The sequence below is a fragment of the Cajanus cajan genome, chromosome 1, assembly GCF_000230855.2.
Source record: "Cajanus cajan strain Asha chromosome 1, NIPB_CcT2T_4, whole genome shotgun sequence".
Lineage (NCBI taxonomy): Eukaryota > Viridiplantae > Streptophyta > Magnoliopsida > Fabales > Fabaceae > Cajanus > Cajanus cajan.
In genome coordinates, this window is record NC_138517.1 from 327,566 (window position 1) to 353,132 (window position 25,567).

At 34.8% G+C, this 25,567-nt stretch overlaps 1 protein-coding gene across 5 annotated transcripts in view; it reads left to right on the top strand.

The window, feature by feature from the left end:
* The window catches only part of LOC109803255 (CemA-like proton extrusion protein-like protein), a 37,615-nt gene extending 14,004 nt beyond the window's left edge, over positions 1–23,611 (top strand). Inside the window, exons 3-8 of one of the 5 annotated variants that reach the window (XM_020364745.3) lie at positions 510–683; positions 1,086–1,200; positions 2,245–2,376; positions 12,145–12,242; positions 21,775–21,910; positions 23,315–23,611. In XM_020364745.3, the coding sequence (XP_020220334.2) occupies positions 510–683; positions 1,086–1,200; positions 2,245–2,376; positions 12,145–12,242; positions 21,775–21,910; positions 23,315–23,383 (724 nt within the window). In that variant the 3' untranslated portion in view covers positions 23,384–23,611. Of the gene's footprint in view, positions 1–509; positions 684–1,085; positions 1,201–2,194; positions 2,377–11,739; positions 11,903–12,144; positions 12,243–21,774; positions 21,911–23,314 lie in introns of those variants that run through there. The other 4 variants (XR_014432742.1, XR_003804499.2, XM_020364746.3 and 1 more) reach the window with 4 other exon arrangements.
* Positions 23,612–25,567: the final 1,956 nt, after the last annotated feature.

Consider the following 25,567-nt stretch of genomic DNA (forward strand, 5'->3'; position numbering starts at 1 on the left):
ATATAAACTCCTCAGAGGAAAACCCTTGCCCAAGCTATAAGTCGTAGTTGTGCTAAAAACCCCAAAATGTGTCCTTTCTATTTCATTGCTAGCCTTGTATTTGTTCCTCTTAGTGTGGACCTTCGTAGGCTTATTTACTTCGCTCAATGCTAATGGGTCTATAATAGCATGCTAGATATATAAAGTCATTTGTGATTTTTTATCTCACTGTTTAATATTTCAGGAGTGATTTAACAGTAATAAAGATGAAAATGGACTAGAAAAAAATATTACGATAATTTTACTTTGAATATCTAGAATTGGTGCCTTGAGTTTTTGATGATTTTATATGCAACTGGTGTTATTTTTTATTTATTTTTTTAATTTTAAAAGAAATCAATGATTTTTATCATTTTTTTTTCTGCCAAATAAGTTTTTCAGATTATTCATCTATTACTTGTGTGTTACCATTAACTTCTTGAATTGAAACTTTTCTTGTAACCATTCAAGTGATGTTTTGCTATTGATAGATATGTGAAGACTGTACCACTTGCAGCACAAATGCTTGATGTGAGAAGATATCAAAAACTTGAAATGATTAAGGATCTAAGAATTGAGAGGGGACGATTTGAGCTTGAGGTCGAGATTGGTAAATCTCCGCCTCTTTCCGATGATGAGGTTTGGTGGGAATTAAGGCATAAAGCGTAAGATCAACCCTTCTTTCTTTTGCCTGATTGTCTTTAATGGTGCTCTTTTGTTTGCTTGTGTTGGTTACTATAGTTGTTTTCTGAATATTAACATTAAAAGAACATTGAATTCAGTGAGAAAGTCCACAAAACCAATTGTGCTAAACAGTGTGCATTGTAAATTCTTGTTGTTAAATATGTCCCTCGCCAATCTTATTAAATTTGTGTTGTTCTTTTCCTGAATTCTTCCTTATAAAGAGCTTATGAACTGGTGAAGGCTTTGAGCAAAAGGAGAATCAATCTACTCCTCGACTTGTTGATTTGTTGTGATGCTATTTAGTAAGAGTCATTATTTTAAGATGACCTTTGATTGTTGTATACTTATTCTCCTTTTTGTGATTCTATTGATTGCACCAATAGATTAGAGTTGAGAGAAGAGCGGAGACTGGAGAATCGCAAAGCATTTGCCAACATATGGTCAGATACAGTTTACGGGATCTCTTTATTTATTCTTTTATACTTCAATAAGAGTAAAGTAAGTTTACCATTTTTCTTTTGTTTTTTTTTTCAGAATGTTTTGATGCATTAATAGTTTTATTGGGCCTATTACCTATCATAAATATCATTGTATCTTTGTATATAAGAAATATATGTGAATGTTCTCACACAAGTCTTATTTATAATTAGGTACAACAAAATCAATCATAAATACATAAGAATAAATCATATCCCTAAAATTGTCATAACTCCAATCCTAATTTCTAGTAATAGCTATTTACATGTTTAACTTGTGTTAAATATGCTATCTAACAGTCCCTGTCATGTTAGAACATGTATATCATATCCAACCTTGTTACAAATGTAGTCAACATGAGAACCTCTAAAGGACTTGGTGAACATGTCAACTAACTAGTCCCTATAGTTGACAAAATCAATTGTGATATCCCTTGAAAGCGGAATCTCTTTTACAAAGTGACAATCTATCTTTGTGTTTGGTTTGTTCATGGAAGACTATATTTGGTACAATGTGAATTCAAGAACTTGGGGAGGACAATGACTTAGACGAGGATGACTAAAAGGATGGTCGAAAGGAACCTCCTGTTCATATCTAGACAGTTTTTCTTGAATTTGAAATTGAAGACACGCTCAAAGTCAAGGCAGAGAATGATTGATGCGAATCAATAATTAGGATTACCATATCTCTATTTAAATATTGAATTATTTCATTTTATTTTGTTTCTTTATATTTACCTATCTTGATAAGATTTGCATATCAAAATCCCTGATTTCATATCTTTAGTATTAATATTTTAATTAGAGTTCTCTTTATTTTTTTTATTTTATTAATTAGGATAATTGCTAGATATGATCCTACTAATTAGGAATCTCTTTATTTTTTATTTCATCAATTAGGATCATTGTTAATTATGATCCTATTATTTATGGATGTCTTTGTAAGCCTTTTTAGTGGGAATACCTTATTGGAATATTATCAATGATGATTTTTTTTTCAAAATAACTTATATTAGTTTAGGAGAGGCTTTGTCGTGGACAAGTTTGCTTCTTGCTTTCACTATAGGTTGCAAGGAGTCTTTTGTGTAGGGGTGAAGAACATTTTGGAAAAAGGAGACCCAATGGTAGAGGGGGAAATCGAAAAAGAACATGGTTTCCAAAAAAGTTTTTGGGCATGGATAGGCAATATGTTCACCAGGTAAGCACAATTTATTGTCTTCTCATTAGTCATTAGCTTATAGATACCATGTTGAGATAGATAGAGGAATATGAGAAACAATAGGAGAGAATCTGTGTGTCCAATACAAATAGAATTAGACATAAATACAATCATAAATACAAGGATCCTAAGTACCCTAATTTCTATAATTACATAAAGATATACTCTATTATTATATATACATTGATTTTAACAAGCTCCACAAATTAGCTTTGGCCAAAAGTTGAATGTGGCTAGAATATGCCCAAGAACAATAGTCATTCATTTGCTTCTTGGTCATCATTTATTTAGCAACCAATCATTAAATTGTCCAACTAAAACTAAGCTATTATGAATTCACGAATAGAAACTAGTGGCCACATTTTCATCGAGAACTACACTTTAAGTGTGTCGATAGAAGTAGGGAGAATTTGTTTCCATCTTAAGAAACCCTTTTTGAAATTCAAATCTTCCTCTAAGATCAAGTCTTTCTTTGGATTGTGGTTCTTATTTCAATAAACACTAATGACATATAGTAGGTTTGAAGGTCACATGATGCCCTTCTCCTAATGTGTTGTGTGATGATTGTTCAAAATTGTTAGTTACAAAACAATGTCATAGGACCCTCATAATTAACTTTGAGGTCATCAAGGATATTCATCCATAAAACTTCATGTATGTCATGTGCCATAGCTTGAAACTCAGCTTTTGTACTTGACTGAGTAACTACAATTTGCTTTGTTCTCCTCCATGTCACTAGATTCTCTCCAATAACAAGTAATATCTGGAGGTGGATCTTCTTTCTATAACTTGCTTAGACGACATTAGTGTATATCTCTAGGGGCAATGAGCTTTCTCTCCTAAATAACAGCCATTTCCTAGGATTGCCTTCAAATAATGAAGGACCCTCTCATCTACCTAAGGTGTCTCTCACGTGGGTCATGCATGACCACACTAATAACGTAGGCAATATCTAGCTTAGTGTGAGATAGATATAACAACTCTCCCACCAATTTTTGGTATTGAGACTTCTTTATAGGTGAACTTTCTTCACTTTAGTTGAGAAAACTGAAGATAAAATGAGAGAAAAGCTAAAGTGTATGTTGTACACTTAGCTCCAAAACATTTATATATATATGTGTCTAGAAAGTTCAAGATAAGACAAAAAAAGGGAGACAACAATCTGATCCTTGATACAACCATCAATATCAATGAAAGGCTGTCTCAAAAAGAAAGAAAGTAATAATTACACCTATAAAATACATTAAACTTAACACTCCCCCTCAAGCTGGAGCATATAAATCATATGCTCGAAGCTTGGAACATATGAACTTAATCCGAGGCCCTCTCAAAGACTTGGTAAGAATATCTGCTAGTTGATCATTTGAACTGGTGAATTCAGTACCAATCTCTTTGCATAACAGCTTTTGCCGAACAAAGTGACAATTAATTTCTATATGTTTAGTTCTTTCATGGAACACGAGGTTGGAAGCAATATGGAGAGCTCCCTGGTTGTCACAATACAACTTCATTTGCTTAACATCACAGAACTTTAATTCTTGAAGGAGTTGCTTAATCCATATTAACTCAAGTGGCTGTAGCCATAGCTCTATATTCCGCTTTTGCACTAGACTGAGCAACAACATTTTGTTTCTTGCTCTTCCAAGAAATGATATTTCCTCCAATAAAAACACAATATCTAGTAGTAAAGCGTCTGTCTATAGGAGATCCTGCCCAATCAGCATGACAATAACAAGAAATTTGGGTGTTTCCCTTATCCTCATACAGTAGTCCCTGTCTTGGATCCTTTTTGATGTACCTGAGAATGCGAGTCACAACATTCCAATGATCAATATAAGGAGCTTGCATGAATTGACTGACAACCCCAACCGCAAAAGAGATGTCAGGTCTGGTGATCGTAAGATAAATAAGTTTTCCAACAATCCTCCTATATCTCTTTGGATCTGAGAATGGCTCACCATGGTCTGCCACTAACTTCTTATTTGGGTCCATAGGACTATCAATTAGCTTGCAATTAATCATGCCTGTCTCTTCCAGAATATGTAGAGCATACTTTCTTTGTGAAATAACAATGCCCTCCTTTGATTGAGCCACCTCAATACCAAGAAAGTATTTAAGATAACCGAGATCCTTGGTCTCAAAGTGGTTGACTAAATGCCTTTTCAACTGGGAAATCTTGACAGAATCATTTCCTGTAATAACTATGTCATCAACATACATAATAAGATTAACACATTTTCCAGAAGAGGTATGACAATAAAAAACTGAGTGATCTACCTCACTACGTTTGAGCCCAAAACTCTGTACAATGTGACTAAATTTTCCAAACCAAGCTTGTGGAGATTGTTTGAGCCCATAGAGAGATCGACGCAATCTACAAACTAATCCACACTCCTCCTGGGCAACAAATCCAGGAGGTTGCTCCATATAGATTTCCTCTTCTAAATCACCATGGAGGAAGACATTTTTAATATCTAACTGATGGAGGGGCAAATGGCGAATAGTCGCCATAGCAAGAAAGAGTTGAACAATAGTGACTTTGGCCACGAGAAAAGGTGTCACCATAATCAAGGCCATAGATCTGAGTGTATCCTTTGGCCACCAATCTAGCTTTAAGGCGATCAAGCTTACCATCAGGCCCAACTTTGATGGCATAAACTCATCTGCAACCAACTGTCTTTTTCCCAGGTGGAAGAGGGACCAATTCCCATGTCCCACTACTTTCAAGAGCTTGCATTTCAACAACCATGGCTTGTCGCCATCCAGGATGAGCAAGTGCTTCATTGATATTTTTAGGAATGGTGATAGAAGACAAGGATGAAACAAAGGAAAAACATGAAGGGGATAAACGATGGTAACTCAAAAAATTATAAATAGGATGAGGATTTCAAGTAGATCGAATACCTTTTCGAAGAGTAATTGGACAACTAGAATCTTCATCATTGGGAATCGTGGTAGGTGCAATTGATGGTGAAGAACATGAAACAAATGGCTCTTCATGATGTATTGAATTTCCCCTTTGTGTCCTTCGTTGGTAAGTGATGAGAGGTGGTGATGATGGTTCAGATGGGTTGATAGTTGGAGAAGGATTTGGATCTATGTTTTGATTGGTAGTTTTAGGAGACTACTCAAGAAATGGAACAGGTAATACTTGTTGAACAGAATCTAAAACTTGCATAGAAGATGAGAAGAATGAAGTGTCTTCGAAGAAGCTGACATTAGCAGACATGTAGTATCGTCTAGTGTTTGGAGAATAACAACGATAACCTTTTTGAAGTCGAGAGTAACCCAGAAAAACACACTTAATGGCCATAGCAGAGAGTTTGTCAAAACCTGGAGATAAATCATGAACAAAACAGACAACCAAAAACACGGGAAGAAACGTGAAATAAAGGTTCATTTGGAAAAAGAATTGAATAAGGAATTTTATTATCAAGAGAGGAGGATCACATTCTATTTATTAGAAAACAAGCCGTAAGAATTGCATCACCCCAATGATGGACAGGAACATTGGTTCTAAGCAATAAGGTACGAGCAGTTTCAACTAAATGTCTGTTTTTTCTTTCTGCTATACCATTTTGTTGTGGTGTATGAGGACAAGTAGATTGATGTAAAATACCATATGTAGTTAGAAAGGATGTAAGATCTGAAGAAAAATATTCTTTAGCATTATCACTTTTGAGGATTTTTATTATTTTCCCAAATTGATTCTTAATTTCATTGCAAAAAGACATAAAAATGGACAATAGTTCAGATCGATCTTTCATTAAATAAACCCAAGTACATCGAGAGTATTCATCAATAAATGTGACAAAATATTTGAACCCAAAAGATGTAGCACGGCTTGGACCCCAAATATTTGAGTAAATGATGGAAAAAGCAGAGTTACATCTTGTTTCAGTTCTTTTTGGAAATGTAGACCTAACATGTTTCCCTAGTTGACAAGACTAACACTCTAAGGCTTGAAGCTTGTTAAGGCTAGGAACCATTTTCTTTAATTTTGCTAGGTGAGGATGACCCAAGTGATCATGCAAAAGTTTAGGAGTCAAAGATGCAAAACAAGAGACAGAGGGGCTAGTTTCAAAATAGTAGAGTCCTCTAGATTCATGTCCTCCTCCAATCAACCGACCCGTGCCACGTTCCTGAATAACAAAAGAATTAGCATCAAAGGTTACGGAACAATTTAATGATTTGGTTAATTTACTTAAAGAAATTAAATTAAAAGCACATTTAGGAACAAAGAGGACAGATTTTAAGTTCAAGGAAGGAGTGAGAGAGACTTGACCAACTCCTTGGGAAACGAATTTGGATCCATTAGCCAAGGTGATGAAATGAGGAACTTTAGGTAAGGAAATAGAAGAGAACAAGGAATTATTACCAGAGATATGGTCAGAAGCTCCAGAATCTATTATCCATGGACCTTGACTCTCCATGGATTGAGAAATGCATGCTGTTGAAATATTAGGAACAAAGGAAGATTGAGCTTGACTATTGGATTTCAACCGAAGATATTCTTGATATTCATCCTCAGAAAATTTATGATCAGATTTAGAGTCTTCAATTTTGGAGACATTGGCAGTTTTTCCAGGAAAGCCATGCAAGGAATAGCAAGTCTCTTGAGTATGACCCATTCTTTTACAATATGAGCATTGGGGGCGACCACTCCTGCCACCATGTCCTCCACGGTTTCCACGACCTCCTCTTCCTCGGGTAGAAACCATTGCTGAAGATTCAATAGGTTCAGCCAAACTTCCACTATTTTTCGAACTTGGAACACAAAGAAGATGTGTTACAAGGTTCTCCATTGAAGGGATCTCTTGATCTGTCAAAATCTGATCATGAATATGATTAAAATTAAGAGTTCATGGCACGCAGAATCAACACCATACACAACTTATCAAGTTTCTTTTTCATCTTTTCCACAGAATCAGCTTCTAAAAACATTTTCAGCTCCTCAGCTGCTGATTGTGCTTGGGCAACGAAAGAGACCATGTCATCATCAGTTTGTTTGAGAGATGCTAATTTGTGAGCTGAATCATATAGACGTTGAATGTCATGTCATTGGCAAATATATTTTGGGCTTTTTTCCAAAAGGAATGACAAGTTTTGAAGGTTCTCAAGGTTCCTAAAATGTTGGGTTCCACAGACTGCCACAACAAAGCACACAGTTGGAAATCAAGCTTTTTCCATAGTTCTTGACTCTCAAAGGGTATTTTAGCAATATCCTTCTCCAAATGGTCATGATATGTCTGCCTAAGAAACCATAACTCCACAGAGGCAGACCAAGACAGGTAGTTTTTTCCATTAAGTTTCTCTGCGGTGATTGTGGGAGTTCCAGAAATGGAAAAAATAGGGCCAGAACTGATCATGTTGCTGTAATGGGTGAAAAAGGGCCCAAAAGAAAGAGAGAAACAGAGCCACTCTCCAAATAGACAAGAAAACAACAAGGAGTACTTTGAAACAGACCTAGAAGGTGTCAACGAAGAACTGGCAGTGGTGTGGCCGTTTTTCGGTGGCTGGAGATCAGTACGTGAATAGTGCACGCTTGGTAGGGCAGCCCAAAGATGCAGCGCGTGAGAAGATGTGAAGAGGCTTTTGCCTCTATGACCATTTGGGTTAGGTTGCGATTGACAAGGCGCACCAACCCCTAGGGTTCGCTGAAAACTGGCCGGTGGCGGACGGCAGCCGGAGACAAAGAGCGGCGGCTGGAGACGCGGACAACGATGGTGGACGATGACAGGCAGAACGGGTCGAACCCGCTCTGATACCAAGTTGAGAAAACTGAAGATAAAATGAGAGAAAAGCTAAAGTGTATGTTGTACACTTAGCTCCAAAACATTTATATATATATATATATGTGTCTAGAAAGTACAAGATAAGACAAAAAAAGGGAGACAGCAGTCTGATCCCTGATACAGCCACCAATATTAGTGAAAGGCTGTCTCAAAAGAAAGTAATAATTACACCTATAAAATATATTAAACTTAACAACTTTCAATTTTGTGGTTATGCTCAATGGGCATCCTTGTTGTCTTGCATCCCAGTTTTCCTATTTCCTTAAGTAGATCAAGTACATATTTCTTTTGGGAGATAAAGATTCCTTTTATGCAATAAGAAATCTATATTCTAAGGAAATACTTTAGCTTTCCTAACTTCATTTCAAAATGAGATGCTATATTTTGTTTGAGTTAATTTCATCTCATCATTACCTTCAATTATCATATCATCTACATATAGAAGGAAAAAGTGAGTTTTCCATTCTTAAGAAAGTGATTTAGAACTTAACTCAAACTTACAAAATCAACTAATAAGGTGAGGATTGCTCCCCACTTATGTACACATTATTGGCCTTATCACTAGTTGATGTGGGATCTTCAAAACACTCCTCATGTCAAAGACTATACATTTAAGTGTGATGTTTGTTGTAATGGACATAAGTTGGTCCAATAACAGCCCAATAGTGAGTAACCTGATAAGCCAAACAACAATCAATAATTGCTAGGATAAGATCTAATAACATTTTAAGAAAGTGGTTTGGAACCTAACTCAACTTTACAAAATTGGTTTATAAAGTGAGGATTGCTCCTCACTTATATATACTTTGTTGGCTTTATCACTAGTTGATGTGAAATGTCCAACATCAAAAGAAATGCTTCATAAGTAAAGTATGATCAACATCACTCTACTTCTATTCTAGGATATTATGGCTTGAGTAAATCTTCAAAACCACACTTAGGAAGATTGTTTGAGACCATACAAAATCTTCTTCAACGTATACACTTTCTTCTTTCCACCATGAGATTCATATCCTAAGGAAATCTCTAAATAGACTTCCTCTTCAAGGTCTCCATACATGAAGGCATTTTTAACTTCAAGTTGTTGTAGGTCCCAACCCAACCAAAGTGAGCGAGGGAGATGATGATTCTTACTATATGTATTTTTGTCACAATGACAAACATCTCTTCCTAGTCAATGTCACATGTTTTTTTGTATCCTTTTCCCACTAGTCTTGTCTCATCAGATTTACACTTTATAGTATATATCCATTTGCATTTTGCAACTCTCTTGTTGGGCTTATCAACAATCTCCGAGTTCCCTTCTAAAGCCTCCACCTTTCCCCTCATAGCTTGAACCCAATTTCTGTCCCTCATAGCTTATTGGATTGATATAGGTGTTTTGATTGCATTAATAGCTGCAACAAAGGTTCGAAACTAAAGAGAAAGATAATTAGTACTAACAAATTAAGAAATGGAATATCTGAAACATGATCCCTTCCTTTTCCTCCAATCAATAGGCATATCATCAATAACTTTCTTTGTATCATTATCATCTTCGGGGACATTTACCTATGCCTTAGACAATTCAATTTATAGAGGGATTAGAATGGGTTTCTGTTACTATTATTTTTTCCCCAAATAACTAATCTTCCTCTTCTGCTTAGTCGTGATCTTCTTTTTCTTTTTCATTGACATCCTGTAAAGAAGGATGTGTCTTGGACATATTGCGAAGTCAAAAGAGGTAATGACCCGAAATCAAACATGGTTTCTACATTATTTTCTCCTTAAAATTGAGGGTTGACAAAAAAGGATTGCATTTCGTGAAAGGTGACATCCATTGACACAAACTTGACAACTTTGAGGGTGATAACACTTTTACCCCTTTTTATTTGAGGAGTAACCAATAAAGACACATTTGATAGCTCTTGGGTCTAACATATCACGGTGAGCACTGTGAGACTGGACAAATACTACACACCTTAACACAACATGGGAGACTTGTCATTAGGGGAGAAGGGAAGAATGACAACATACGTTCAATTCGATTGATACCACCTCTAATCTTATATATAAGAAACAAATGAGAATATTATTTTGGTCATAATTATAAGAAACACAACTCTACTCTTAAATGTATTAATTGCTAATTTCTTTTTATACTCTTAATTTATTATGAGTCTATTAACGTGACATACTCATTTCCAATGAAAATGGATGCATTTATTGGACTACTAATGGTATAAGTCTTACCTATTAGTTGAAAAGATTATTTCTTGATTTGTGTAATATCATTAAATATAACTACCACTTATACTGTTTAAATCTATGGGTATTTTTGGAATAAAAATTTAAAGTATGATATTATTAGTTAAAACTAACTAATTTAATTACTTTTATTGGTCTTGATGAATTAGGTATTTGTTTCTTATATATAGAATTGGAGGTAATACCTGTAAAACACGAGTGGGTAGCCTATTAATGAGGTAGGTGACAGTTTGGACAACTTATCCCTAGTAGACATTAGGTACAAACATTTGAAAGAGTAGAGCTTTGAAAACCTCAAGTAGGTGAAGGTTTTTCCTTTCTATAACCCCATTTTGTTGGGGGTATTAACGTATTCAGTGTCATTGTCTGACCAGACTCATTTAATGGACTTACCATACTAGTTTTTGACAAGACAAAAAGAAAATGGCATATATAACAAACCTCATATTTGTGTTGCACAAGGTAAGTCCAGGTCACACGTATACAATCATAAATAAAAATTACAATCCATTTGGCCCCAAAACATATTCAATTACAAGTTATCATACATTAGAATGGACAAGATAAAAAAGAGCATCACTTTTATTTTTACTAGGTATTAAAGGATCAACACTTTTATTATTACTAGGTGAAAAGGAATGTGCTTTGGAACTTGACAAATATCACACTTAAAGTACTCAGTTGACTCTTATTAAACAAATATGCAAATAAAGATTTAAGTAAACTAAATAGAGGATGTCCAAGATGTTTGTGGTGAAGCTAAATTTGGGAAGGTTCCCATAATTCAAAGGTTGCCTATTGACTGAAAGACACCTCCTTTCTTTTGGGACTATCATCAATTGTCTTGTGTTGCAAGAAGTATAACCCACCCTACCCTTTAGAATTTAAAATTTTCTTCCCTAAAACAAGGTCTTCAAAGACATTATGAGAATGAAAAAATGTCATTGAACAATTCAAGTCTTGAGTAAGCCTTTATATAGAAATTAGATTATTACCCAATTTTGGACATGAAGAACATTGTGTAGGGATAGAGAAGATTGGAGTTAGGCGTCAGATCCAACAATAGGATCCTTATCTCCATTAGCAATTGTAGTAAGTTGCTTGAAATCATGATTTGTCGCTCGAGAATTAAGAATCCCAATACTTTAAGAAATAGACCCAAAGATGTTAAAGGAACTCTTACCCCTCATGGTCAAGACACATGATCTAGAGGGCTTGCTCATGGAATCGAGAAAGGCCTAGAGATGATCAATTTCTTCCTTATTGGAGGTTCTGCTATCCTATTTTGCTTGTGACACAGGTGAATCCTTTGTGGCATGTAGCGTGGAGATTGACCTTGAAACTTTTGGGTCTTGGTTGCTAGTGGAAGGCACACCTCCTGATCCAACCAGTGGTCCCAATGGCAGTGACAACGGTAGCAAGGGGCAATGGTTTGCCAGAGCGGAAAGTTGAGAAGAAAAATTGTATATTAATTGTGCTTTGTACAATCACTAATCTCTTTTTTTTTTTTTGTAGAATAAAGATTATGCCTAAAAAGGAAATAAAATGATAATAATAGGGAAACAAACATCACATGATACTTTCACATATTTTTTACCTCCTAAATATCTTTGACTTTTACAACATATTTACTAATATTTTATTTTGTGCCTTAGTTTGAAATATACATATTAATGATTTTTTTTCCTTTGCTTCTGTTGTGCAGGTAGCTTTGCTCAAATTTACAAGTTATAAAATTATCAATAATATTTCAGACACTGGGAAGGCTTTTCTAATTATATTGATCACAGATATATTCTTAGGGTAATTTCCCTTTGCAACTTGTAATTCCCTTCAATTTGGTGAAGCTTAGTTTCTAATGAATTATTTATTTGCTCATGGTATCACACATACCATGTATCATTGCATTGAAAAAAAAAGTATCATAGCTTTAGAAAAGTAGCTAAACTATCAAGTGAGAAAAACATTTTGTCTTATCAAGAAATGGAATATTATGTGTTAATGGTTTAGATTTCTACTTGACCATACGAGATGGCAGTTCATTAACAATATTTTGTGAGCTTAAAGTCATTATTAGCCTTGAAGAGTTCTTTGAATATGTCAAGTTTAAGTTGTAGAAAAGACACTTATGGGAATTGGGAATTTGTGTTTTACATGTATATAATGTTTGTCATGTGTTGAGATTCTATTCTAAATTGATGAGATATTATTTCCTCGTTTTCTTATTTTTATTTAGTTTCCTTATTTCCATAATTATAAACGCCAAACCTTAGGGATTGATTCAACATTCATATATATATATATATATATATAGATCATTCAAGACACACAAGAAATTATTCTTTCCATCTCAAGATGGTATCAAAGTCATGCTTTGGGAAAACACTAATTTTACCTTATTTTCTTGCTTAGTCACCATCAAGGAGGTTGATTGCCAATGCAACGTTAACCTTTGTTTAAGACACCATCACAAATAGCTTCAAAGATCGATGATCACCCATCCCTTGAGCATTGTTGGTAGAAGCCTTACCATATGCCCTTACATGTCACTTCTTTTTAAGCCATTCATCAATGCATGTGCACACCACATTTTGATGCATTGTTCACAACTTGTCTTGCTCATCCTAACTCATCATTCCTCTATGGTCCTATTGTGTCCCTGTCCAAGTTGGGGGTCAGGCATTGTGTCTATTCTTCTTCCCTTGAGGTTTCTTTTTACTGTTAACTCAACATGTTTTGAAGTATTGTCTATAAGCTTCTCCATGTGACAAACCCTAAATTTGAGTAGGGTAAGAAGGGTTGGTCTCTTTTTGTGTGCTTTGGCTATTGAATCATTACTACAAATAGGATGAATGTAAGAATTACTTGGACTAGTCTAATGCTATCGAGATTTTGTTCCTAGGCTAGGGACACATTGTACACCTCACCAAGAAGGATTATATAATCAATAGAGAAATGGGGGATGAATGGCAACAAGGGGATTATCAACTATTATCCCTTTTGTGGCAATGAAATGAGCCTAAATTGATGGTACTTTTTTGTCCTAACAAGACATGTTATGAAATTTGGCAAAAGACACAAGATGTTTTTGCTAATGATATCCAAAGGTTATACAGGTCCATTTGTAATTTGGTAACTCTTTAAACTATTGATAATGATTTGCCTTCTTACTTGGGCCAAGCTTAGTCCATCATTGATGAGTTCAAGATGATGATAGCAAGTGATGATCTTTGACAAGTATTGAGCAAGCTTGATAATATGTTCATGCTGTTTATCCTTCATCATTCATTAGAATTATAAGGTTGTTCAATAAGACCTTGACAAATCCTAACATGCTTATGGTGGAAGAACTCAACTTATTTGATTCAAGTTCCTTCATTAAGGCTTTTCCTTAAATAGTATTTTCCTTTACATATGGCTCAATTGTTTGTGGAGGACGAGGATGTGTTTGTGGTAGGAGGGGTAAAGGAAACCTCCATTGTACTCATTATAAGACAGACAAATCATTAATTAGTGCTACTTCCTGCATGGTTTCCTAAGCAAGACAACTAATATTGCCCAATTTTTACCTTGACTCCGAAGTCAAAGGTTGAATATGACAATAATTTGATCTTAGTGACTAGTAATTTAACCTTTATAATCAAATTGACTAGACATTTAATTGTGTCATAACCATTACTTCTGATTCTTTCTTGATACAAGAATGAACTGTAAGACAGACTATTGGAATTGGATTTGAATTACATGGTCTCTATTATCTTTGGCAATATTTGGAGTCCATTATATGTGTAGTTCCTAAGTTCCTTTGTTTGCTTGATTGTAACATTATATTAACTTCAGCATTGCTTAATATCATGGATGTTATCCTCTTTGAATTTGTTTCGTACTTTGTGTTTGCTACATTATCTTCCAAGTCTTTTTCAACAAACTTCCTTAACCCTCCTTCACTTGCCCCACTTTTGTCTGTCTCTGAAGATGTTCCAAATGAAGAACTTCAAGCTATGGGACCTTTTCAAACATATTAATGTCGCTGACAAGCATCAGTTATACTTGAACCTATAAAGGATCCAACTAGTGATGGTACTTGCTTTACTCTTAACCCATCCCCACATTATATTAACTTGGGTTACCATCAACTTTCCCCTATGCATTACACTTTCCTCTCTTTGTCTTTTGTGTCCACTCCTAACTCTCTAGGTAAAGCTCTCTCCCAGCACTAACAAGAAGCAATGATTAACAAAATGTGTCCTTCAAAGTAGTGGTACCTAGGAATTAGTTCCCCTACCTCCTAGAAAGACTGGGGTTAGTTGTTGATGGCATGATTGATCACTTTTAAGGCTCATTAGGTGGCTAAAGGTTACACTCAAATCTTTTAGCAAGATTACGTTGATATTTTCTTGCCCTTTGCTAAAATGGCTTCTATTAGACTTCTCTTTTCTATTTTCCATTGCCCTATGATTCAACTCTACATTAGAAATGCCTTTTGCTTTGTGTTCTTGAGGAGGAAATCTACATGGAGTAACCACCTTGGTTTGTTGCTTAGGGTAAGTTTTCTACTATGGTTTAAAAGCTTTGTAGGTCGTTTTATGGGCTTAAATTGACTCTCTAAGCATGGGTTGGTAGATTTCACATTGATGTTCAATAGTTTGGTATGATCTACGATGACCATTATGTATTATATCGTCATTTAGCCTAAGGATGGATTTACCTCATTGTGTATATGGATGTTATTGTTGTAACTTATAATCAATAGTGACCAACATGGCTTGCATCAATTGAAACAATGTCTCTCAATAGTTTTAGTCTTTCAGACTAAGGACTTTGGTAGGCTCCAATATTTCTTAGGTATCAAGGAAGCCCAATTTAAGGATGGCCTCATGGTCTTGCAAAGGGGATATGTTCTTAACATGACATTTTGGAAGAGATTGACTTGATGAATGTCTAATCAATTGACACTCCCATGGATCCAAATGCCAAACTTCTACCTAATCAGAGGGAGACACTGTTTGACTTAAGGAGATGTAGAAGATTGGTTGGGAAACTAAACTACCTCACAATAACGCAACCAAATATTTCTTTTGTAGTTAGTGTGGTTAGCTAGTTCCTAAATTCTCCTTGCAAGGACCATCGGAATGCATCGATACAAATCCTAAAATATGTTAAAAGTTCTCCCGGAAAAAGAATTATTTATGAAGACAAGGATCTTACTCATATAGTTGGCTATTCAGGTGTTGATTAGGTTGGGTCACCCATTGATAGGCTATCCACCTTTGGGTATTGCGTACTTGTTAAAGGAAATTTGATATCATGGAAGAACAAGAAATAGAACATTGCAGCAAGACCTAGTGTTGAATCTGAATACAAAGCCATGGCATTAGTAACTTGTGAACTCATTTGACTAAATAGCTTCTTAGGGAGCTTTGTTTCGAAGAGACTATGTAAATGGTGCTAATTTGTGATAATCAAGCGGCTTTGCTTAATGCCTCTAACACGGTGTTTCATTAGAGGATCAAGCACATTGAGGTAGATTATCATTTTATCAAAGCAAAAATTGAATTAGGAGAGATCATCACCAATTTTGTTAATTCAAGTGATCAGCTGACAAATGTCTTCACCAAATCCCTAAGAGATCCTATAATTAGTGATATTTGTAACAAGCTTGGGACATATGATTTATATGTTCAAGCTTGAGGGAGAGTAAAAATAGTTTTAAATATTTGTTAAAAGAGAGAAATAGGGAACAAATTTTCTGATTATGTTTGAGTGTATTTTTCCACTCAGCTCAATGATCTTATTTATAATGATAGTGGTTACAAAGATAATAAATGACATCAACTATTTCCAAGACAACAGTTAAAAATACCACAACTTCCTAAGATACATTGAACAAAGAAACTAGGAAGAGTAATAATCATTAAATACTCCTATTTCCAACACTCCCCCTCAAGCTGGAGAATAAATATTTTCCATTCCCAGCTTGCATATTATTCTCTCAAAATCTGGACAGCGCAAGCCTTTAGTAAGAATATCTGCAAGTTGTCTTTGTGAAGGTACATATGGAGTACAAATCAAACCACTATCAAGCTTTTCTTTGATAAAATGCCTATCCACTTCAATGTGTTTGGTTCGATCATGTTGAACAGGATTATGAGCTATGTTGATTGCTGACTTATTATCACAATAGAGTTTCATTGGTACATCCCATGTAATCTTCAAGTCTTCTAGGATAATTTTCAACCATAGTAGTTTACAAATACCTTGTGCCATAGCCCGAAATTTAGCTTCAGCACTAGATCTAGCAACAATATTTTGCTTTTTACTTCTCCATGTTACTAAGTTTCCCCCAAGAAATGTGCCATATCCCGTAGTAGATCTCCTATCAATAATTGATCCTGCATAGTCAGCATTAGTGTAGGCTTCAAGACTTGTATTTCCATTTCTTTTATATAAAAATCCTCTTCCTGGAGTCCCCTTGAGGTACTGCAAAATTCTGTATATGGCATGCAAATGAACTTCTCTCGGACAATGCATAAATTGGCTGACCAAACTTACAGCAAATGCAATATCTGGCCTTGTGTGAGACAAGTAAATTAATTTTCCAATCAAACGTTGATACATCTCTTTATCCACTGTTGCACCATCGTCTGAGTTTCCTAATTTGAGATTTGTGTCCATGGGAGTACTCATAGGTTTACAAGCTGCCATGCCTGTCTCCTTCAGTAAATCTGTGACATATTTCTGTTGAGATATGAAAATGCCTTTCTTAGAGTGAGACACTTCAATTCCCAAAAAATATTTCAATTTCCCAAGTGTTTTTATCTCAAAATCCCTTGCTAGTTGTTGGCTTAAGAGAAGTTGTTCTTTTTGATCATTACCAGTGACAATTATATCATCCACATATACTAACAATACAGTTACTTCTCCTACGAAGGAGTGTTTGATGAATAAAGTGTGGTCCCCTTGGCTTTGCTTGTATACTAAGGCAGTCATGACCTTGGTAAACCTTCCAAACCATGCTCGAGGGGATTGTTTCAATCCATATAGAGCTTTCTTTAACCTACAAACAGAATTGGCAGCAACTTCATATCCTAGTGGGACCTCCATATAGATTCCTCCTCAAGTTCCCCATGTAAGAAAGCATTTTTCACATCAAATTGTTGTAATTCCCAACCGCAATTTGCAGCAAGAGATAATAGTACCCGAACTGTATTCATCTTTGCAACTGGAGCAAAGGTTTCTGAGTAATCTATCCCATAGGTTTGTGTGAAACCTTTAGCAACCAATCTCGCCTTGTACCTCTCAATTGATCCATTTGCCTTATACTTCACTGTATATACCCATTTACAACCAACTGGTTTCTTTCCTTTTGGCAAAGAAACCAACTCCCATGTTTTGTTCTTCTCCAATGCCTCCATTTCTGTATCCATGGCTTGCTTCGAATTTTTATCAGATAATGCCTCAAAAACATTGGTGGGCATTGAAATAGAGTTTAGATTTGCAAGAAAATATTTTATGAGTTGGAGAAAATTTGTGAAATGAAAGATAATTTGAGAGAGGATAAAGAGGTTTTTTTGTGCATTTTCTGGTTTCTTTTCTAAAAGCAATTGGAAGATAAAGATCATTGTCAAGTTCTGGAATTTCTATTTCATTTTGGGAAGTTGAAAGATTATCATTTGAAGCTAAAAAATCAGAGTTTGTTACCTGATATGAAGGAATTGGATTGGCCTCTTGGACGAGTGTCGATTCAGGAACGACCTTTGATCTTCTTGTGTAAACCAGATTCTTCCCAAACCTCTTATCATTTTCAAATTCAACTGATGCATTTTTTTCTTGAGGTTCTGGTGCTTTTTTAGGTTCATGTTCAATTGGATTTGGTGCATTTTTAGGCTCCGGTTCTTGGGTTAGATCATAAGAATTTAACTCGAGTTGGAAGGGTTGAAGCTTCAAACTGACTCTCCTTATCTTCCCAAAGACTTTCCCCCTGAAGATAAGGATGTGAAAAATAATTTTGTTCCTCATGAAAGGTGACATCCCGAGATATAAAGAATTTTTTTAAAGGAGGATAATAATACTTATACCCTTTTTGAGTATAGGAGTATCTAACAAAGACACATTTTAGAGCTCGAGGATCAAGTTTGCCCCAATCTGGACCATGAACATGGACAAATGCGACACACCCAAAGACCTTTGGTGTAAGATTGCTAGAGGTGGACATGTTAGGATAGAAACAAGAAAGTACATCCATAGGGCTCCTAAATCCCAAGATTCTAGAGGGAAGACGATTGATAAGATATGTTGCTCTGAGAACAGCCTCCCCCCAAAAAGTTTTTGGAACATTTTTTTGAAACAAAAATGCTCGGGTTTGATCTAAGAGGTGTCTATTTTTTTGCGTTCAGCAATTCCATTTTGCTGAGGTGCTTGGACACAAGAAGACTCATGAATTATTCCCTCTTTTTGACAAAACGGAGTAATGATTTGATTGAAATACTCTTTGCCATTGTTCGACCTAAGTTTCTTTATGGACACACCAAATTGATTTTTAATCATTGAGAAGAAATTTTGAAAGACATTGCTTACTTCAGATTTGTGTTTAAGTAGGAAAACCCAAGTAACTCGAGTGCAATCATCAATAAATGTCACAAACCAACGAGTCCCAGACACATTTGGTATAGGAGACGGTCCCCAAACATCAGTATGAACAAGGTAAAAAGGAAATGTGCTTTTTTTTGTACTTGATGGATAAGGAACACGCTTGTGTTTTGCGATTTCACACACATCACATTGAAGACAATCAATTTTTATTCCAGAAAACAAAGATGGAAACATAACTTTGATGGTTTCAAACGATGGATGTCCAAGCCGATAATGAAAGAGTAAAATTTTTTCTTTTTTTGACAATAAATATTTTGACTTGAGATAATGAGACTGGTTTTTTTTTTTCTGAAATGGACAAACTTGGCTCCTCAAGAAGATAAAGGCCATTCCTTTCTCTAGCACGTCCAATCGTCCTCCTCGATTCCTTGTCCTGGAATACACAACAATTATTATTAAACACAACATTACAAGAAATGTCATTTGTAAGTTTTTGTACTGAGATAAGATTTGTGTACAATTTGGGAACATGAAGAACATTTTTTAGGATTATGAAGGGATTTATATGGATGTTTCCTATACCAGCTACAGTTATAAGAGTCCCATCTGCAGTTGCTATTTTCTTATTGCTGGGACATGGAAAATAGGTAGAGAAGAATTTAGATGATGGAGTCATATGATCTGTGGCTCCAAAATCAAGAACCCAAAGAGATGGAATAATTTTTGAGACATTAAATCCGAATGAAATAGGAAGCATACCTGAATACGCCAAAGAACAAGTACCTGATGGTGTTTCAAGGCTGCTGAAAAAAGCTCTCATCCTTTCTATTTCTTCTTGACTCAAGCTAGCAGGTTCTAGTATGCTAGAAGAATTTGTTTTTTCTTCATTTTTTTCAGCCACATAGACCTGCCCACCTTTTCGAGATGTTCCTCCTTTTAGTTCTAGATTAGGAGGTTTACCATGTAGTTTCCAACACTTCTCTTGGGTATGTCTTGGCCTATTACAATAAGTGCACTATAAATCTGATTTCTTTGACTGCCCATTTTTTTCTTTTTTAGCCACCATGGCTGAGCTTTCTACAATTGGAGAATCTAGCATCAAATTCCTCCTACTTTCCTCACTTCGTACAATTGCAACCACCTCATTAAAACTTGGGAGTTCAGATTTTCCAAGGATTTGGATCCTAACTTGATCAAACTCAGGGTTTAAGCCTACAAGAAAACCATACACCCTGTCTTGCTCAATAAATTCCTTCAGTACAGCAGCATCATCTGCACACTTAGTCTTGATAGCTCTATAATGATCTAATTCCATCCAAAGGGACTTCAGTTGGGTAGCATATTCAGTAATAGATTTATTTCCTTGTTTTGCAGCTAGAGTTTTCACCTTTACATCATATACCTGGGCAGCATCTTTAGCCTTGGAATAAGTTTGCTCTATTGCATCCCAAATTTCTTTTGCTGTGCTGAGAAACATAATGGTATCACTAATTTCTGTATTCATAGAATTCCATAGCCAAGCAATGATCAATGAATCTTCCTCATCCCATGCTTTAAAATTTGGGTCTCCTTCCTTTGGACCAGCACCGGTCAGGTGGCTGATTTTCCCTTTTCCTTACAATATTGTGCGAATAAGTTGTGACCACTTTAAATAATTTTTTCCATTCAACCTATAGGAAGGATGAATGCTCTACAAATCTCCAAATTGATTATTCGGGGTGGATGAACAGCTTCCCCTTCCATGACAGAAATCTGGTGGCACCAGAAAAATAGCAGAAAAAATGTTGGAAAAACAGAAAGGTTGCTGGAAAGTCGTCGGAAAGCTTGACAGCTTCAAGAGCCCAGCCAAGCTTGCTTAAAAAAAATATGCGTTGCGGAAGCAGAGCCCCTTAGATTAGGAGCTCTGATACCATGTTAAAAGAGAGAAATAGGGAACACATTTTCTGATTATGCTTGAGTGTATTTTTCCACTCAGCACAATGATCTTATTTATAATGATAGTGGTTACAAAGATAATAAATGACATCAACTATTTCCAAGACAACAATTAAAAATACCACAACTTCCTAAGATACATTAAACAAAGAAACTAGGAAGAGTAATAATCATTAAATACTCCTATTTCCAACAATATTCTGTATTTAATTAATATTGTAAAGGCAAAATCATATTTGATTTATAGGAACAAAATCTCCTATAATCAGTGGTATTTATTGTAACAAGCCTATACAATGCAAGCTCCGTTGTGTATTCTGAACACGGTTTCATTAATCATGTCCTCTGTTTCTCCCTTATAACACATGTCAAAAGCAAAAATTTGCGGCTACTTTACTTTGGGGTCTCTTGCAACCAGTTGGCATTCCTTCTCAGGTTTGGGAAGAATTGTTAATGGATTTTCATTTTATTGTAGAGCTACCAAAGTCAAAAGGGTTTGAGGCTATATTAGTTGTTGATAGATTGAAGTGTGTTTGCTTTATCCATTTCAAATACCATTACATTGAAAAAGCAGTGGTCGAGATCTTTGCAAAGGAAGTAATTAGGCCGCACGGCATTCCTTTGTCTATAATTAGTTATAAGGATCCTTCTTTTCTGAGTCTCTTTTGGAAGAAAATCTTTAAGCTCCGAGGAATGGCATTGAAAATGAGTTTTGTTTTAACTTTTTTTTTTTGGGTGAGTCTGTGTGTGTGGAGGGTAGGGTTATGCATGTTGTTGACTGCTTTTGGTGGATACTGGATGCCTGCAGGTATCATTCTGAATCTGGTTGGCAAACTTTGCTAGAGATAATTGTTGAGCACTATGGCCTTGAAGTTGATCAGTCTGCTATAACTATTTTTATCTGCCTGGTCCCAGTTATCATTGATGCATGCGTGAAACTTTGGGTATGTTCTCTTTCATGACTGCTAAATGCTACTGATTCCATGTCCATTTTCATTTCATGTACTTGTTTGTGTTAGAATTAGAAATATAAGGTCATTTTATGGCCTTTACTTGTCAACTTAAACTTTCATATGGAATTCACCATCGTTGTCCTGCACCCAGACCTGCAACTGCCGCTTCTTATGCAAAGTCTAGTGGATTGTAATCCTGTGAACAATAATCCTTATTTTTTTAACCTTAATCTTTATTGGTTGTTGTTTACACTGATATCGGCCCCCAGTCATTGGTCAATCAAGGGTGACTCTGAAGGATATAATCAGAACATATAATAACACTTGTATGCCATGATCACCATTTCTGATGGACTTATGTACGGATAGCAAGTACAGAGCAGTTGTAGGGTCATAAAAATCACAAGCAGTGTAGTGGGTAGCAACTGTAAAGGTGACTGGAGAAGCAGTTAAAAGAAATGAGTGTAATTTTTGAATTTGGGTCTCTCAAACCTTTGCATTCCAATTTCCAACTAAAATTTTCAACCTCCTCTAATCCTAATGGTCTATTTGGATGAGAAATTTTAGAAATTTAAAGAATTTGAAATTTTTGGTATTAGAATATTTTTGATATTTGAATTACTTTGATTTCAATTTCTATCATTCTTAAAATATTTTGTTTATATAAGTCAATTCAAATTTTTTAAATGTAAATTTTTTAATTTGGATATGATAATTTTATTCTACCATTATAAAACTGATTTTTAAAATATATTCATATATTGAGATTTTTAAATTAAATTTTATAATAATAAATATTAGTTAATTTTTTCTTTGTAAATTCTTCATACAAACAAAATATTTCATTTTAAGGCATTTAAAATTTTTTAAACAAATGAATTATTCTATTTTAATTCTCCATCTAAGCACACTCTTAGGAGTTAGGTCTCAGCAGTATTACTTATTACTAACATGGCATGTCAAATTACCCCAAACATCATACCTTTCTCACCCAATATTTTGATCTCTTGACTTCTTTATCACTATCTTACCTGATATTGTTAACCACATGCGCTACAAATTATGGTGCCTTAATGCATGAGGCTCTCATCATTTTGGGGATTTGTGTGGGTTAAATATTACATTTACCCTGGTAAATGGAGAGGCTCTTTCTACAAAGTAATCCATGACCACCAGGTTACCAGGCTTACCCTCAAAGAAACTTACAAGAAAGCCTTTGATAGGATTGGCTGTTTTGTTTCTGTTGGTCTTAAAAAATGCTTGCTTTGTCTTGAATAACATCTCTTGGAATTTGAAAATTTCTATCATGTGGAGTGTTGACAGCTATTGAAATTTGCCCTGTTTCAATTACTTGGTAGTTGTTAACGCGTATCACCCCTTGTTTTTGTGATACAGCTGTTCAAATTCCTTCCGCGTTTATCCCCAAGGGTGACAAATATATTTCAGGAAATGAAACGTCACTAATCTTGGTAAGTCGGTTTTCTTCAGTCACGTGGGCTTTGTCAACTGAAATAATTTTCAGTTTTTCACCGTAGCTTCGTATTCTTGTATGCATTGCTTTATATTGCAATGTCCAACATTTTGTTTAATAATGACTGCTCGATGAGTTTAGCTACTACTTCAAGGTTTCCTTACTTTTGTTAAAAATGGTGGGAAGTACGTATTTTAAAAAACAAAAATCCGTTACGCAAATTGGCTGTTCTTTCAATTGTAAGATAGACGTATACAGCAGCTCAAGGAGCTTTAATGGGCCGGGCAAAATCATCACTCAAATTCGGTTACTAATAAATACAACCCTAAATTTCCTTCTGATTTTGAAATTCGTTTCCTTATTTAGTTAGGTCCTAGGAATTGGTTTGTTTGACATGGATCTTTCAAAATGGATTGGTGTTTGAGCATTGATAACGTGATGAAAAATTTGGGACCGGATCGCCTACCTTTCATTAGAGATGCTGAGAGTTGGGATGAATTTCTTGAGCACCAACAATTTCTTCATCCTCTAATGGGTGAAAATAACATATATATATATATATATATATATATATATATATATATATATATATATTGTGTTGTGAAGTGATAAAGTGATGACTAAGTATAGACTAGAGATAAAGTGATGAAAATAACATTAAAAAGAGGTATAGACGAGATAAAGCGATGAAAACAACATATTAAAAAGGGGTATAAACAAGAGATAATATAATAAATATAAAATATTAAGGGTATATAAGGAAATTACATAATATTAACTTTTATGGAATCTAAAATACTGATTGCATTTTTTATTAGTGTAAAAATCTTAAATGTCAAACAGACAGAATGAATGAAGCATTAAATATTTAATTTTTTTTCACTGGCCTAAGTATATATTTATTTCCTATAAAATGATGAGTAAGTTTTGATTTTAATTCTTATAAAAAAACTGATTTTCGTTCCTCAAAAGTCAAAGTAATAGTTTTTGGTCATCACTATCTTCTGATACATGTTAACTACTCTTTATATATGTATATAGAGAGAGACAACCAAATTTAACTCATCATTGATAATCTGTTGGAAAATACAGTATGGGATATGAGAATAGTCACGAAGGCCAGCATTTGATTCAATTGTCTTTGCTAAAGGATGGCTAACCGAATTTGTTTATCTTAAAGAGAAACTGACCCTACAGTTTGACATACTTTGTAACATGAGCTTACATTTATGAATTATGACCTCCAAATTCAAAAGTATCGGTCTTAGTCCCATTGATACTAAGTACAACACGTTGGCAGTCATACCTGTTAACTACTTGTATGTCAAGTTATCCATCCAGGTGACATTAAAAGTGCAATTAACACAATTACGGGGTTATTATAACTTGTTATAATCAAACCACACAAAAAAGCAATTAACACAATGTTATTGATTCAATCGGGTCCGATCGACTAAGTAAAGGTAATGGAATTTCTGATAACACTTGGTTGGGGCCATCAAGGTCGGGAATGGTCAATTTCGGATTGATATAATTCAAATCGATATAATTTATAAGTTGCATTATTTAAATTTGAATATGACTAAATGACTTACCGGTTTAGACGAGTCTCAATTTTAGCAGATGATTTTTTATCGGTAGAAATGTACTTGATTTTGAATCATTTAATTGATTTAAATAACATTTTTTATCTAATTTATTATTTTTTTTCTTTTCATGTCTCGTATCATTTTTATACATTCAACGATTCAAAAATTATTTAGTTCATTTAGATTCAAAATGAATAAAATCATTCAAGTTTCAAATAATTAAAATATTAAGGTACATGATACAAAAAAGGAAGTTACAAATTGCACCCCAACTAGAATTTCTTGTGCATTAACAATAATGATTAAAGATGAGCTAAAATAAACTTAACTTTTAAACTTGAATGATAATTACTTTGATCTTTATTTTGTTTGGACGATTGGATTCGAGTATCAATAGGTCCAAAAACTCGAATCAAGTTTGACTGAAATTTATCATTTTAAGACACTTTTTTAATTCGTCTAAACCAGTAACCTGTTCAAACCTACCCATTTACCATTTTTTCTTTTAGCTTTTACAGTTTTGGGTTGGTACTCACCCCTAACACTTGGTAATCAATTACAACATAGTGTATGAATTACATTGTTAAT